Source organism: Myiozetetes cayanensis, unplaced genomic scaffold (genome assembly GCF_022539395.1).
Source record: "Myiozetetes cayanensis isolate MyiCay16 unplaced genomic scaffold, myiCay2020 scf7, whole genome shotgun sequence".
Taxonomy (NCBI): domain Eukaryota; kingdom Metazoa; phylum Chordata; class Aves; order Passeriformes; family Tyrannidae; genus Myiozetetes; species Myiozetetes cayanensis.
Window position 1 is genome coordinate 11,721,281 of NW_026087964.1, and position 17,606 is coordinate 11,738,886.

At 43.4% G+C, this 17,606-nt stretch overlaps 1 protein-coding gene across 3 annotated transcripts in view; it reads left to right on the top strand.

The window, feature by feature from the left end:
* The first annotated feature begins 4,074 nt into the window (after nt 1–4,074).
* The window catches only part of CPEB2 (cytoplasmic polyadenylation element binding protein 2), a 54,335-nt gene continuing 40,803 nt past the window's right edge, over nt 4,075–17,606 (top strand). The window contains exons 1-3 of one of the 3 annotated variants that reach the window (XM_050338125.1): nt 4,075–4,132; nt 4,942–5,992; nt 8,663–8,941. In XM_050338125.1, the coding sequence (XP_050194082.1) occupies nt 5,423–5,992; nt 8,663–8,941 (849 nt within the window). In that variant the 5' untranslated portion in view covers nt 4,075–4,132; nt 4,942–5,422. Of the gene's footprint in view, nt 4,133–4,212; nt 5,993–8,662; nt 8,942–17,606 lie in introns of those variants that run through there. The other 2 variants (XM_050338124.1, XM_050338123.1) reach the window with 2 other exon arrangements.

Below are 17,606 nucleotides of genomic sequence, written 5' to 3' on the forward strand. Positions count from 1 at the left end.
CACAAAAGCTTTTTTGAAGTCAGTACTATCTGTAACCACATTTACTTTTAACTGTACATTAAAAAAGAAAAAATCATCAAAAAAGCTGGTTTTAGTATTGGAATGAAAGCAAAGATACTTTTCATGTGTACGTTTAATTGTAGCCCATATTCAAAATCACAGCCATAGTGATTTCCCAGCTAGCTAATAGGAGGGAAACAGCAGATTCTAGCAGTAGTCAGAGCTATTTTCTTTTGTAAATGTTAGGCTCCTGATATTCTGGTGTTCATTTACAAAATGAGGAAGTGTTGAAGTAATTTCACATACACATAAACCCTACATACTATAAATTTTTATCAGTTTCGTGATTTATTGAGTTCACAAAAAACTGTAACACTTGTTAAGTGTTGTCTGATCAGGAAAAAGTGTGGATCCTATCCCCAAGAACACTTTTAAAGGAAGCTAAATCCATAGACCTCTCTGCAGTGGACAGCATCTCAGTATAATCCCATTCAGCTCTTTTATAACCACTTAAGATTTTTTTGTTCAAGCAGAAAAATAGAACAGTAGGCCAAAATCCTTTCTCATATAATAATATCCTGTTGCTAACGCTGGCCAATAGCAGACGGTGTTCTTCTGGGTTTATGAAAGGAAAGAACTTAAGTTGTGCATGGTAATTTCTGGAAGAGATGATAACCAATCAAGGGCAAAACTCAGAAGCCACTACCTTGATGATCCCTTTCATCTCACTCAAATGGCAGCCAGAGGAGCTGCTCTGTAATCCTTACAGTTTATTTTGTCTATATATAGTGCTATTTTATATAGTTTATTTTGATTTGTCATTATATTTTCTCTTCTATAGCACTGCCGGTTCAATTTGCCGCACAAAATTTAGCACCCAGTGGATGATGCAGAACACCAGACAAATCAGATGATCATTGTCTTTCAGGCACAACAAAGCCAGGAAACCCGTCAGCCCCAGCTCCGCCACAGGTGGAGGCCTCCCAGGTGAAGTTGATGTCTGGCACGTTTCTTGGAATGTATACACAGAAGCGGGTTGATTAATGACTGCAGAAACCATAACTTATGTATATTTGGTTCTACCGTAATGACAGCAACATCTGTTTTTTTCAATTTACATATTATGTGGAGTGATATTGCATATGGCTTGGCATTTGTAATGTTTGTTGCCTAGTTTAAGGAACTCATCCCAGCTCCACAACTCTCTGGCTTCTTCAAGTCATTCAGATGAGGTGGGGCTCTGCCAGCATGCTCTCTTCTTCAGGCAGTCTCTCTTCAGTAACAATCAGGGAACACGAAGTCCAATCATCCCAGTATACCCTAAGGTCTGGAAAGGCAGATTTAGGGAGTTCTTGTATTGTAAATGCTTGAGATACCTGAAGGAAGCATTATACATACTTAGCTTGTTCTTACATATTCGTTTAGGCATCTGTTTTCAGACGCTATTAGCTTACAACTAACCTAATCCGAAAAAGCTCTCAAGCTTTGTCTAGAAAGGGGCAGCTAAGATAAATGAAAGCACGAAAGAATCAAGGGATTACAAGAGAGAATAAAACATTAAAGCAAGAGGGTGTGAAGGCAAAGTGGTCAAAAATCAAGGAACTTAGGAGTGGAGAGAGAAAGCAAACTGCCAAGGACAGGCCTCAGCACTTCTTGATGGCACCAAGGTGCCAGTTAAGACACTTAATTTTGTTGAGAAGGCAGAAGCTGTGGCCTCAGCATACACCAAGGGGTCTCATATCTGAGGCAGAAGACTCTGAAGGATTCTTGGTTTGACTCATTCCTGCTTGTATCCAAAGTCAAGAAGTGTATGCCACAAGACCAAGGAGCACCAAAAACCTACTGGATTCTGCAGCGAAATAGCCAGAACCTTGCCTCATAATCAGCAGAGAGAGAGATCAGCTTTCTCTTTCTAAAAGTACCTGCATCAGGGTAGGCTGAATCATCTTTGGTAGCACCTGTGCTGTGTTTGTAGAAGATTAGGTAGCTAATGCAGAGCGCACACTTCCTTTTCACATGGTTAAAAATAGATGAGATTCACCCCATGAAAGTTGTTTTAACAAACACACTGATTGGCGTAGCTGGCTACCATGGTAGAGATAAGTTGGCATGAAGGATGTGAGCACTCCTGTCTTTCAGTCAATTTAAAAAGACCACTCATATACTCCAAGACGGCTGTTTTGAAGCAAGAATTGCTAGAATTTGGGCTTGATTTAAAGGTGAAGGATGGAGAAGCTGACCACTTATAAAAGAACCCTCAAATGAATGAGTTTCTATGCACTTTGTAGAAATAGGCAGCTGGTTATAGGAGAGACACAGAGCAGCATTGCTTCCACACTGGCTAAGATGCCTGAGAACACCCCAAGTAGAGGACAGCTTCTGTTCAGGCTTGCACACAACTGAATGTCAAGTCGCAAAGGGAATGACATGGACACAAAGGGAAGCCAGATGCTACCAGTTCTGCAGCTCACCAAACTAATGTTTATGAGGGCTGTGCTGTGAAGCAACTCACTACCCAGAAAGGAACCATTACTTGGCTGGCAACATTTACTCAGCATGTGATCATCTGCAGGGCCTTGGTCTGCACTCTGGATTTTTTTTAACCCTTGTAAAACAGACGGCTGCAGAGTTCCTGAAACAGATGCCAATCTAATGAATAATTCTGGAATGCTAAGCCATAATACAGCAAAGATAAACATGTATCAATTATTCTTCTATGCTGCAAATGTATTTTCATCCTAACTCTTCAAGATGGCATGAATACCCCAATACATACACCCGCATAGGTCCACAATCACATCAGACATGACTGCAATGCCGAACCGATTCTTTTCCCCTCTACATTTTGTATGTGTATAGCAAACACACATAGATTTAACAAATATGAATTGTTACACTGGGTCAGACCAAAGGTCCACGGGGCAGGCAAGAACGCAGCCATCCAGTCACTGACATTGGGCATGGATGGACGTCTAGAGAAGAGTACGACAGGTCATGCACATCATGACACTTCCCCTGTGTACTCACACATTCAAAAGCTGTGTACTAATTCTTTCACTACTGAGCTACAGCTTTTCCAGAGCACAAAGGGAGCTCACTTGTTTTAGTCTTTTTAGGGATATATTCATCTGTATCAACAGTACATTTGTATGTGCCAAACTATTTATTCGTTAGTGCTTCGAATGGATGGAAAGGGTAAAACCCCACCTTTGACACTGGAATACCTCAGAGGGCAGCACCTCGTGCCACCACACCCCAGCACGGGCTGTGTCCCAACTCGCGTGGATGACCGAGGAGCCTGAGAAACAAGGCTTTCTGGCAGGCCCTGGGCGGGTGGGGACGAAGGGGTGACCAACCCAAGTGCCCGGGAGCTCGGACGCCCCTCACTACCCCATCCGCTCGCTCGACCGCCGCGGGACATCAGCCACACGGGCACACGGCGGGGAGGGCCGGGGGCGGGCGGGGCCGGGGCGGGGCCGGGGCAGGGCCGGGCGCCGAGGGGCGGGCCCTCGACACCCGGCCCGTCTCGTGCCGCCGCGCTCGCGCTCCGCCCTCCCCGGCCCGCCCCGCCCCGCCCGCCCGTGGCGCGCGGCCGTGCGTCAATGCAAATGAGCGGCGCGCGAGGCGCGGGGGCGGGCGCTCCCCCCGCCCGTCCCGAAGGAGCGCCTGGCGGGATCGCGGGTCCCGGCTTCGCCCCGCGCTGTGCGTAGGTATGAAGGCCAACCGCGGCCGCCGCCGCAAAACGAAATAAAATCGCTTTGTTTCAGGTGTCTCTCGCTTAGCGATACAAAGGTCGTCGAAGCCCAGTGACTGCCTTGCTCGCCCGGGAAGCTCGCAGAGCTGCCACCTCCCTCTCGCTCGCAGTGGTAGCGCCCACACGGCTCGTCGCCGCCAGCCGTGATGGAGGGGCGGGGCGAGCCCCGGAGCTGATGCATTATTCATGAGGGGCGGGATCTCAAGGCTCATTACCAAGGTCGGGCGGGCAGGGGCCTGGCCTGTGACGTCACTGTGACGGGTGTTCCGGCGCTCTTAAGGGCGCCGAGGCGGCGCCGGGCCGGCAGCGGGGCGGGGGCGGCGGCCGGGCCGGGGGCAGGAGCCTCGCTGAGGAGACCGGGTCGCCTGCCCTGCGGAGGTACCGGTGGCCTCCCCGCCTTCCCTCCCTCCCTCCCCGCCAGTGTCAGGCCCGGGATCGCCCCGCTCTCCCCCCTGCGTCGCGGTGTGGCGGCTGGGGGGTCGGACGGAGGAGTTGGTGTCCGGGGACAGTGACCTGTCCGGGCGGATTCCTGACCTAGCGGATTCCCTGTGGGTGCGACTGTAGGCTGGAAGGGCCGCCCTACCGGGGGTCCCGATATGAAAACGAAAAAGAAAATATCTGATAAAAATAGGCTCGTTATCGAAAAGCTCCGGTATTTTTAAAGCAGTACACTGGCGCTGATGGCAAAGGAGAGGGCTTTATTCTATACAGTAGCTATTTTCGGACTTACATAGTGGCTTGCGATAGGCGGGTATTTAAACACCCCACCCCCCCTCCCCCGTCCCATTTCCCCACAAAGATTATTAATTATCTTTGTCCCTTCGGTGTACCGGGGTGGGGGCTCACCCCTGCGCTGAGCCGGTGTCAGGGGAGCTTCCGCAGGCGGCCGCCCCAACCCCTGTCCCCTGTCCTTCCCTCCCCGGAGCGGCCGCAGCCGCCTCATTCCTCCTCCTCGCCCTGCCCCTCGCCGCCCTCTGTATAGCCGGTTCCTCTGGCAGCGCGTCCGCCGGGTCGCCGCTCTGTTTCCCCTCAGCGGCCGCCGCTGCGCATCATCAAAACATGCAGGATGAGCTGCTTCTGGGGGTGACACAGCAGCAGCAGCCAGGCAGCGAGAGGCTGAGCAGCAGCCCCGCGTCGGGACACCCCCCTTTCGGCCACCCCTCCTCTGACTTTAAACCCTGTCTCAGCCCCCACCAGGATTTAAACAAGCAGCAAGCGCAGCAGCCACAGCCGCCGCCTCCTCAGCTGAGCCAGAAGAGGAAAGAGTTTAAGCAGCAGCAGCAGCTCAGCAGCCCAGCCCAGCTCGGCAGCAGCCACCCCCTGAATAACCACCACCCCCCAGACTATCATCACCACCCCCCTCAGCAGCAGCAGCAGTTCAGCCACCCCACTGACAAGTACCAGCAGCAGGAGCACAGGCAACAGCAGCAGCTCCAGCTCCTCAGCGCTCACCCCCCGGAGCCACCGCGGACGGGGGATCACCCGCACCACCGGCCCCTCGGCCCCGCCGAGCACCAGGGCGGCGCGGACAGGGGGGGTTCGGAGCGGCTCGCCCCTTCCTGCCCGGGAGGATCGGCGTCCGCGGACCCCAATGTGGGGGTGGCCGCCGCCTCCTGCGTGAATCCACCTCCGTCTCCTCATCCGCAGGCGAGAGCCAAGCTGCCCCCCATGGAGTCCCCCCCGAACAGCCACTTACTGGGCAGCCCCGGGAACCTCCTGCCCGGCGGGCTCGGCTCTGGCTTCAGTAGCCTGCAGAGCCCGGAGATCCCCAGCCCCCATCACCAGAGCGGGGGCGGCTCCTCCTCGGCGGCTTCCCCTCCTCCTCCGCCGCTGCCCGGCTTCGGCACCCCCTGGTCGGTGCAGACCTCGTCGCCGCCTCCGCAGCAGACGCAGCAGCCTCCGGTCTCCAGCGGCGGCGGCGGCGGGCAGATCAGCGCGATGCCGCCCCCGAGCCCGGAGTCCGAGACCAGCTTCTACCCGGGGATCCCGTCATCGATCAATCCCGCCTTCTTCCAGAGCTTCTCGCCGGTGTCTCCTCACAACCCCTGCGCCGGGCCCTTCAGCAGCCCCTTCTCGGCCGCCCCCCCGCCGCCGCCGCAGATGAATTTACCTCAGCAGCAGCAACAGCAGCAGCAGAACCGGAGATCTCCTGTGAGCCCCCAGCTCCAGCACCAACACCAGGCGGCGGCCGCCGCCGCCGCCTTCTTACAGCAGAGAAACTCCTACAACCATCACCAGGTATCGGGCGGGGAGCGCAGGGCGATGGGGGGCCCCGGGCCGGGAAGGGGGACGCGGGGACAGGACGGGGGCGCCGCTACCCTCGTTTCGTCGGTCGCGGGAGCCGGGTGGCGTCGCTCCCGCCGCCGGTGCCGGGCGAGGCTGCGCGGCGGTGACAGCCCGGCGGGACCGCGGTGGCAGCGGCAGGGCGGGGCCGGCCCAGCGGGAGGCAAGGGGGGAGGGCACCTGCGCCCCCCCTCCGGTGCGGGGCCGGGCGGCCGGAGGGGTCGAGCCGGAGGGGTCTGCGGGCAGCGGCGCTCGGCGCCCGGTCGCTTCGGGTGGCAGGTGCCGGGACGGCCCTTCGGCCCCGTCCCCTGCGCCGCTGCCGGCCTTTCTCGTTGCGCCGTCGGCTCTCCGGGGACGCCGTTTTTTTCGTGACGAGAGAAGAATGATCTTTTAAAAGAGCGCAAACGCTCCTGTTGGTGTCAGGGAGTGTCGCCGTGAAAACGCCCCCTCGTCGCCCCTCGGCGGGCGCCGTGTCCCCGAACAATGAGCCTGACAGCTCCGGCCGGCGCCGCCCCCCGCGCAGCCCCTTCCCCGGCCTCGCACCGGCCCTCGGCCGGACGGGCGCAGCTCGCCGAGAGGAGATGTAGATGGGAAAGCTGTCACCGTGCTGCCGTTTCAGGGGGTTTGCGTGACATAGCTTGAATGTGTGTCCGAGGATAGCGCTGTGTTTCAGGTTCCCGTACTTCTGTGACCGATTTTAATCAAGTGGTGTAGCGATCCCGCGTTAAAAATGGAAGTGTACGTTTGTTTCTGGAACAAAAATATTGTAAGAAATCAGAGAGAAGCAAAGCTATGTTAATATCAACATCTGTTGCCTTATAAGCCCATCTTGCTGCGATCAATTGCTCAGTTACAAAAGGCTGAAGTTGTATAGGCCTCCTCTTAATTTTTTTTCATTCTAGTGTTAAATCCTGTCTGTTTTAATCGGTAGAGATCAGTTTGGTTTAGAACTGGAATATCACATTAAGTGTACCTGTCCAACAACTGATTGCAAAGCATCATGATTAGAAGGTAGTTGTCCTTAAAATCTATAATAACCCTCTTCAAACAAATTCCGCAGCAATCTCCAACAGTGAGGTGTACAGGAATTTTCTCTCACAAGTTGTAGGTATACTTAAACAGTGCCATGACAGCATAGCTAGCAATATTAGAGGCTTGTTAACATTTGGCATTGTCTCTTAAGGTTTGTTTCACAATAGAGTGCCTGCCTCTCCCAAAATTCCAACCCAAGTATTCAAGTTTTACAACATAATTATCTATAATTATATAGAATGGGATGTTTTCCTGATTAGTGGTTTTTTGCTTTGTTTTCTGGGGGTGGGGGTAGGGGAGATGTTGTTATAACTTCATATTTCTGTCTTCATAAAGTTCTGTTTTTATTTAATGTATAATGTGTTGACATGCTTTAAATTTTTAGGTTATTAGAATTGCAAACTGAGGGTTGCTCACAGCTAAACTTAGAGATAAAAGTACTGTATTTTCACTTAAGAGAACTGAATTTAGAGTTATCGCACACCCCCACTCCATTTCTATGTTTGAGAAAAAGCCTTTCCAAGAACAGTCAGATTTGAGAATGCTAAAGATAAATACAGTTCTACACTGTCAGTCAGGCTCAGTGGGTCCACCTCTTGGTAGTATGACAACCACTATAGGTCACTTTTTAGCATAAGTTGTGACTTAGGAATAAGAAGTTATTATCTTGTAAAAACCTTCCATCTAAAAACTGCTTCCATTTTCATGTTGGAGAATATAGGATACTTGTTAGATACATGTGCATCTAGGTAAGTGTAAGATAAACCACATGTAGACAAGAAAAAAAAATCCTGAAAAAAAAAATTCCTAGACTACACCCTGCAGAATACCACAGATTCATTACTCCAGAAATTACTCTGTTTATTACTCCAGAAATATTAGAGCAGGCGCTTCAGAATAATGCATTTTAATTTGGAAATGTTAAGATAGCTCCTTCAAGGAGATTCTCTGTACAATAGTCAGTACTCTTTTTGCTCTTATATGGTAATACTGAGACAATGATTTTCAAAATACTGGGGGGGGATTAAATCTGCCATTTGAATTCTAATTTTTAAATTTCTACTAACTAGTGAAATATTATTCACTGAGTAGAAATAATTCTTATTAGTAGAAATATAAACAGTAATTTAATAGTAATTTTTAAGTTAATCGCTTTGAATTTCTTGTGTTATTTTAATGTATGATAAATTGGTCTTAGGGTTTTTTGTAAGATGGTGCTACACCCTGGAATTGTTCTTTTGCATAGTTTTAAGGAATGCTGCCAGTTACTAAAATGATAATCTAAATTGCTTGCACAAGTACTGTGGATTTTATTGGGGGATGTATGAAGAAGTAGGAATTACTTCTTTTATTTTTTTTTTTTCCTTTAATGAAGCTGTGTTTTCTTCCTTGCTTTAGGAATTAACTTACATGTTGTTAGGAAAGAGTGGTTAATAGAAATCTCTGCACATTGCTTGCTTGGTGGTTGGTTGTTTAGGGGTTTGTTGGGGTTTTTTTCTTTTTTTCTTTTTTTTTTTTTCTTTTTTTTTTTGGTTGTTAGTGGAAAAACATGTATTTTCAAAATAATGTAAATTAATTTTTTTATTTTTGTAGCCTCTTCTGAAGCAGTCACCTTGGAGCAATCAGAGCAGTGGCTGGAGCACAGGAAATATATCCTGGGGAGGAATGCATGGCAGAGACCATCGTAGAACTGGAAACATAGGAATTCCAGGAACTATGAACCAGATCTCTCCTTTGAAGAAGCCCTTTTCTGGTAATGTCATAGCTCCTCCTAAATTTACTCGCTCCACTCCATCACTGACACCAAAATCGTGGATTGAAGATAATGTTTTCCGAACTGACACCAACAGTAACACTCTCCTTCCTTTGCAGGTAAGGATGGTATGTACCTGGTATGTTCATAATCTTGCATAGCATTTTGACTTGGTTCATTTTAAATAAGTATCAAACAGTGGTTGGAGCCCTTATACTTGGTTTGAAAATTGTATGTGTCTATATTATTTTTAGTCTTAAATATCAACTAATCCCCATATTTTCAGCGTATTCAGCAATGTATGATTCTCACATTTAAATAAGAATATTGACTGTCAAGAAAGATAGAAACTGTAGGCACTGATGAAGCAATAAAACAAAATATGTTCAATCCAGCAAGTATTTTCTGTCTGTAGTAATGTTCATATTTTTATAAATCCCTTTAGACCTCAGGGGTTGTTTTTTACTTATTCTTGTACATAGGTTTTCTTACTTTTGTGGATGGCTCTTGAGTCTTCGACATGTTCATCTTTTACTAGTATTCTAGGCCGACGTTTACAAGTTAGATCTTTTTCCTCCACATTGTAGCACCTTTTATGTTTTCTTTTGTCTGGAAACCCTGTGACTTTAAAAGTGTTAAACAGGAAGATGTCTCTTAGAACTAAAGATCTGGGTTCAGCTCCTGAATTTTGCTGGCGACATCTGCTGTGACTTTAGATAAATCACTTAGCTTCAGCCTCAGTAACCTCTAGGTAAAATGTAAGAATGGGAAAAATAATCTATATTGATTTAGTTATTCGTTGTTAGCAGAGGCCTTTCATTCTTGACCACGTTTGAGTTGATAAAGTTGTATTTGCATAAATTAGCAATCTAATCCTTGTGTAGCTGTAGTAGTGGCAAAAGGGTGCTCCTTGGGACCAGATGTCCCACTAGAGTTCCTGTTTTTCTTGACATTTTGCTGGCAGAGGTCCATTTGGGACAGGAGACCATGTCCCAACTCTATCCAGGTGAGCTCTGTTACTGGCAGTATTCCTGAAGTTAACATGACTTTTGGACATGCCGAAGTCCTGCTCCATGTGTACGTGTTTGGATGTGAAAACTCAAGAGGATTTGCCCGTAGTGTGAATACTGGTTCCCTTAAGTAGCCTTGCTAGCTGGGGTATCATAGTTGAATAATCTTTTGTGTGGGTAGGAAGATGGGGGGAAATGTGGCATTCTTCAGGTGTTATGTTCTGTTAAGGAAAACAGTTTACAGGCAGGCAGTGCTTTGCAGCACAGGGCTCTGAGAATAGTAGAAAGTAAACCCTGAAATGTGTCATAAAGATGTTAGCCTAAGGAACAGGTTTAAAAATACTAATACCATCATGTGTTTAAGATGCAGTGACATATACATTGGAATTCATGTGCAACTGAGCACAAGTTGTGAATATATTTGCTCATTCAATAGACCTTGAAGTCCATATGGCCATTACTTGAACTTTCAGAAGCTTCTACGGTGGTTGTTTTCTACAGACTAACTCATTTTATGTCTAAACAAGTGTCTTGTGCGTTCAGACTATAATCTATATAACTTTTATGTAGTGGGGTAGGAAAGAAATCCTTGCAGTTTAACTTTATAATACATTAATATTTCTATTTAGGGGTTAGGAGATTTTTTTTAAGGACCAGTGTCAAAGTGACACTTTGGACACTTAGTTGTTGTTTGTACCTGTGAGCACCAGAGCCACCAATTAAATATGCCTGTTTGGCTATGCTTAAATCTCCCAGACATGTATAAAGTCATAGTTGAAGAACACAGTAAAAATAATCCTCTTTGAAGGGTTGCAGTGTTATCTACTGCTATTGTGGAAACACTACATGTTTCCATAAATTGTTTTGCTACACTGAAATCGTGTTCTTATTTTTCAGTTAGTACACTATTGTTATATGATTAATTCCTTGTGATGACTGTTACATTTTGGAAGTCATAATGAAAAAGTTAAATAGAGCTTGGAGCTCGTGCTTCTTTTCATCAGGACTTTTGTTGGCAATTGCAGTGCTGTCAAACACCCATCTTGCTAATTCGTACTGTGCTTGTCTCCTTCCATAAAAGGTTGTGGTATTTAGATTGAAGATTCTTAAAGATACAGTAGCAATTTCAGAAGATACTAAAAAATAGTACTAATTAACTTCTGTCCTGTCTGCAAAGTCTAACGCAAAAGTTTTTGTATGTGTAGAAGTTACCTATTTCTTCCAAGCTTCCACAGAGCCCATACATCTTAGCATGCATGTTGGATACACACACTGCATCACTCACACTTTTGCAGAGTACTTTTTTCTTTGTTTTAACTGCAGAATCATTTTGTGTGGCAGAGGACAAAGCACCTTTCCTCTGAACTTTAGCTAGCTCAAACTTAGCAAATAAAAACAACTTAGAAAAGCCAGTGCCCTCAGTGACTAACTTTGTGTAGATCATTAACGTTCAGATACCTTTTTTTTTTTAAATGCTTTATATTTTTTCTAAGTCCAGATGGCCTTCAGCAGTGTCAGCTGCTCATCCATTTTCTGAAGAACATGTATCTCACGCAAACAAGATAAGCCACAGAAGAATTGTATGCAAATTTGAAGCTCTGCCCTTCCATCAAACTTCTTTATTCTTTGGTCTTTGCATTGATGGTGGTCCCTAGTATAGAACTGACATCAGTTCTCATGAAAATGTTTCTTGATATTAAACTAACATACCAGTGACAATGAATATCATTATGATAACTGAATAAATAATTATGTGTTATTACTTACAGGGATGAAAGCATATTTTCTATACTTCCTAGTTAAAACTGAAATATGTCCCACATGCAGCTCAACTCGCAATGGCCACATTAGTTGCAGCAAAGTTGCTTTTGCTTACAGAAATTATGAAGACATCTCTTGGGATTTTTGAAAAGTTCAACAGGTTTTTTTGGGGGGTTTTCAGTAAAAGTAATTAAACATCATGGCAACAGTGATTTAAATGTGAGCAACTTAAGCTTATAGCCAAGTTTTTCTTATTCACTGTAAGAAGCTATTTTTGCCTTCCTCAGGTTTTTAAGATAATACAAACTGCATCAAATAAAGTTCTTTCATAGACAAAATTACATCTACAAGTTTTGAGCTCTGCCGTACTGCTTGTACCGTTATAGGTACTTCATAAAGGGAAGGGATTGTTGCCTTGTACCAGAATCATTAAAGGAACAGTCAGAAATCTTGTCAGGTATTGACACCATACAACTTAAGCATTTAATTGAGGAGCCTATTTCTCTCTCCTTAGAGAGAATCTAGGTTCCTTATTTAGATAATCTAATTCTCTAAAAGAACATACCTGGCACCACTGACCTTACACAGCCCTTGGGATTCCAGTTTAGGCACTTACATTGCATTTCAAGAAGTCAGATAATATGAATATTCCCTCTTATTCCCTGACCTGAAGTACAAAATAAAATATAGGGTACAAAACTAAAACTACATTTTTCTAACACCTGATACTGTTGCTTTTCCCTAAAAAACATGCTTCAGGCATTTATGAGGCCAGAATGCAAGCACAGAAATCAGTGTTTTGTATATCCGTTTTTCTTGATTCACATTCCTTGGATGAGGACAATAATTAACCTTTTTTTTTTTTTTTCCAGAATTGCAGTGTCTGCTAACCCTATTTCGATTACAAGCTTAGTTTTCATTACTGTCTTGCAAATGAGCTTACTAAAACCTGTTAAAACAGTTCAATAGTACACTGCAGTGTTCAACTATTTTCATTCTAGTAAAAACACTGCATTCAAAGAATATGAATTTAGTTTCTGTGTCTCTTTTGAATTACGGAAATACACTGCGTGTCTGGGTGTTTTTCACCTTGATTTGTCCTTCCTGTTTGTTCAAACAAACAGTATGTGTAATGTTCATGGCCCTAAAAGCTGAGCTTTATTATTCTATGTTGGAATTTAGCTCTCCAACTGGGGATTTGTGTGGTAAGGTAGCATCTTGCACAAATGCACATTTTTCTTTTGCTATTTATTTTTGAAACACACTCAAGTTTTCAAAGATAGCAAATCACTTGAAATAAGACTGTATGTCACAACAGATGTTAGTTTTAGATATTTAATTTAAGCTACTGTCATGTTGCTTCTGCCTTACAATCACTTCCATTCAGAGAATTTCAGATTTTCGATATGACAGTTTTAGTACAATTTAATATAACTTAACAGTTTAAATGGCTAATCCAGATGATACAGATACCAGTGAATATTAGGTGAAGAGCAAGTTGTTAAAGTTGGATTCTTAATGCCATGTTTAGACTCCTAAATATGTGGCCTGTTTCTTCAGAAGTGCTGAGTGTTTGGCAGCTGACGTTAAACTTGAAGGCATTGGGGGTACAGCTGTTAAGTTCTCTTAGTCTTCAGACTAGTGTAATTGTCCAAACAGTAATTTATAAGCCAGGCTTTACCATTTTATTTTTACTAAGGCAGTGCTGCCACAGAACAGTTTCAGGATGCAGTAGATTGATTACCTGGGACTGATTAAATAACACAAACTCTGATATCTGTGTTTGAGGACCATACAGGAAATATCTCTAACTGGGGAAAGCAGTCTGCTGCCCTGCTTTTATCTTCAGGATCACAGCCTTTGAATAAATAGTGTTAGGAGCTGCAGAGATTAATGATTCAAAGGCATTAATTAGTGGGAAGTTTGTGAGGCTTACTATACAATATTTTTATGACTTCATATGAGCTAGGACTTTTTTCCTACTACTTAAATTTGCTTCAGTTATACAACTCATTCTATTAATGCAGTACAAAATCAGAATTAGGAAAATACAGGAAAATATTTAACAGTGTGGAAGCATAGCAATGATGTGTACGCTGAGTAGAGTATCTCACCTCATTCTGCCAAAGCAAGGTTCTTCTGAGGTGAAATGAATACATGCTCACCTAAGATCTATCCAAAAGTACATCTACCATATGTGCTGATGTATTTGCACTTAAGTAGCGAAGGCAGTATAGATATTTCTCGGTGCAGGGGTTGGAGTGTGAGGAACACGAAACTTGAACAACTTCCCATTCAAATGTCTAATTCTCCCTTTAGTTATTTCATTGAAAATATCAATACTCAAATGTTCTAGATTCTCCCCGTAAGTCAAGATTGCCCAGTCTTTAATCATCTCCATGATGTGTCTGGTTGTTTCCAGTTTATGCATATATATGTTGTTGACCCGTAGTACTCCAGTATGGATACGGTACATGCTGTTAAAATTTTTTTTGTTTGTTTTTAAATGCTTATGTAGTTGGAAGTAGGTGTGTCTTTGCCACAGGACCTGTTCTTGGTGCATTTTAGGCTCAGTTTAGTGACTTTACATAGCTGATTGTGTCATTTTAACTTCAAAACACTTTGTTGTCAGGTTGACTGTTCAGAGATGTCTACCAGACATCTTTAGTTCAACTTTACCACTAATGACACCGTGAAAAGTAACCAAACAATTTCTTGTGTCTACTTTAAGCCTTCCTTCTTGCTTTTTTTTATAGAGCTAACATTGTAATTGTCACAGGTTTTCATATTAAGTTTCTCATTTACACTAGTTATGGTTTCAACAAGGAAATTATGGTTATAGTATGTGCTCACTAAAATGAGAATGACTTGAGGTTCAGATGTTAGCAGGTAGTTTAGAATATGTAATGTATTTAATTGTTAGGTTATTACTGGGAAGGTTAATACTGAATACTATATTCAGGTACTTTTTAAAGTCTGGATACTTTATTACAAAATCAGTTGTTCCTGTCTAGTCTTAGAACACATTTTTATTCAGGGGTCGGGTTTAATTTCATTTTTCTTTAATTTAGCTTCCAACAAACTCAGTTAATTCATCAAGGTCAAAGCTACAGAGTCTTTTTCGCAGCTGAGTAAGACCATATTTGAACCTGACTACAAGCTTTATGACTTTTGTCTTCAGCCCCCATTGCATGCTATAATTCTATAGAATATGAAGGGACACGTAAATGGTCATATCTTAAAAGATACTGCCACTTACTTATTTTAATACCTGTGTTAGAAGTCTAATTCTTTACTTGAACTAGTTCTGCAGATCAGTAGTTTAAAGCATGTGTCCAAAATTAAAAGTTGTCAAACTTATTAACTATAAGCATCTACTTTTAATGCTCGTAATTAAAGAGTAGCAAAACTGTCCATCAGAATAGCTTCTGTTGTTGCATTTGCTTTATGTATAAATGACAGTATATAAGCTTTGAGATATGACTGCATTGATTTTCTGCAAATGCTCAAACAGGATAATCTTTGCATAAATTGCATGGGTATATTTAGAAGTCCTAAATAGTCTGCCAAGAAAATTTATTTGTTCAGCAGTTTAGTGTTGAAAGTTGTTCTTCAGAGAAAGCTGCCCTCCTCCCATCCCTGCATCAGATGCATGGCTTGGGGACTTCTGAAATGTGCACTCTGTAACTGTGTTTTACATGACATTGTCAAAAGGTCCTTCTAACACTCCTCTGTGGGAAGGATACTTTGTTCTTCTCCTAAATTGTTTAAATTTGTAAAAATTCAGAAAATACTTATCACTTCTCTGTAAATTTTCTTACACAGTCTTAAGTGGAACTGACAACTTGTCACTTAGCCACATAGCTCTTGATCCGTAGGCAGTTACACTGAACCCACATTTTCAATTCTACTGTGTATAAACGCAGATGTGATTCTGGTATTGGAAAGGTGGCTCGAGTGGGATTTAAATGCTTATACAGTTAAAAGGAAGTAAAAAGCCAGTCTGAGTATTTTTAGTGCTTGGGGGAAGTGAACTGTGAGCTCTGGGGGGAAAAAAAGCTGACGTTATGTTGTGACATTCCACTGAGATACAGACCTTCTGTATCTCACAGCAAGAATCACTTGCTTCTTAGCTCAGAACTGGTGAGCCAGAGCTGGGGGAAGTGCAAAATATTTTACAGGAATTCAGCCTTCACAAAAGGTGCTTTTGGAGTCAGGATGATAAAAAACATGTATTAACATACACACTCGTGTATCAATGCATTTGTACCACTGATTCTCTTTAGTTTCATTATTTCAACACGGCTGAGAAGCAGTTATCTGCTGAAACAACCTGGAGCTACTTTTAAAACAACAAGGAAAAAGTCCCAAGAATTAGAACTATTTCCATGTTGTTTTAAAGATAGTCCCAGATTGTTTTAGAAGATAACTGCTTATCAGCTGTGTTGAAATAATGGAATTAAAGGTAGTCCTAATTCTTGGGACTATTTCCACTTGCATTGAGAACTGTGTAGAACAATCATGTTCAGAGGTGGTACTTTTTGTGCTGGTCTCAAGAACTGACCAAAATCATAATGGAAGTTTTCCGATGTAGTAGAGCATGCTGTAGTAGAATCATCCCCTTTCAACAGAACTTTCTAGAAAATATTTGCTGATGTGTGACCTACATTACTGAAATACTTTTAAGTTCTGCTTTGAAATGAAAGTTCCATATTTGCATAGGTGATAACTGTTCTCTTTAAAGGTATGATGTACATATTTGGGGAGCTCAAAGGAGTTTTAGCATTATAAAGCCTAGTTGCACAAAGATTTAAAATGACTCTTGTACCCAGAGAATGACTTACTGCTTTTGAGATAGTTAAATTTCAGATAATGTTGATTTATAGCATGTAGTGTGAATTGAAATAGAGATTCAAATTTTGAAGCACTGATTGCCAAGATATTACCAAAACTCACAAGTGAATAGTGTGATATGTGAGTAGTGGGATAGCAGAATGCAATTCCTGTACTTAAATCCTGCTTTAGTGTATTCCCGACATTTTTATAGTGTGAGGTGCCTACCTATTGTATGTTTCCACTGCCAGAAAATATGCAATACAATTCAAGGAAACAGACCTCTTTATTTTTTTTAGCTTTGTAGACATGAACTTTCTAAGGTATAAAGAGGATGGGAAAAGTTTATTATTTCTCTGCTTCTAGCAGTGCAAGACCTTTCACTTGAGATAGACAGAACTTGCAAAATAGAACGATGCAAGGGTGAAGTTAGACTCATTTCACTATGTCACCCAGTGGAGCAGTTTACAAATTAATTGCAAACACATGTTCTATGTTTTATTTTTCCATTCCTCTGTAAGATCTAGGACCAAGTGGGTCAGTTTTAGGAACTAACCATGGTGGAGCTTTTTCTTACATACTTCTGCTCTCCAGAGCATTTTTAAGTCTGTAATACTGATAATCATACGTTATCTCATACGTTTTCCAGATGGTCATATGTTATCTTAACATATATGTATGTAACAATTACTAAAAAAAAAAAAAATCTGTGGTGAGCCTGTTATAAAGATAAAATGTCTCACATACAGCTCAGTCCAGTTTTTATCAATACTAGTTCTTTTCACGTCTCAGGTACAGAGGCAGCAAAGCATGTATTCTGTTTTCTCAGCATTGTGTTTTGCAAGAGCACATACTACCTATTGAGTACCGCCTTAAGATAAATGTAAGACTTGGTTGAAAATCCTGACGAGATACCTGTTGAATATTAGGGGACGTTAGGGAAGAGATCCAGCTCTGCCACTGCTCACACCTTCTATGGAAAGCAGGTTTGCAGTGATAAGCAGGTTCTTTTCATTGTCCTATCGAGAAACAAACCTGTAAGGGCATGGAAGCAGATTAGTCACTTCAGTTTCATTCTGATGCTTCTCAGGACATCTAGAGAACTGAATGAAAGCCAGGCAGTCCCAAAGTAGAGGCTGCCATGAACTAAAATTGTGCTGGGTGACTTGTTGGCACTCAA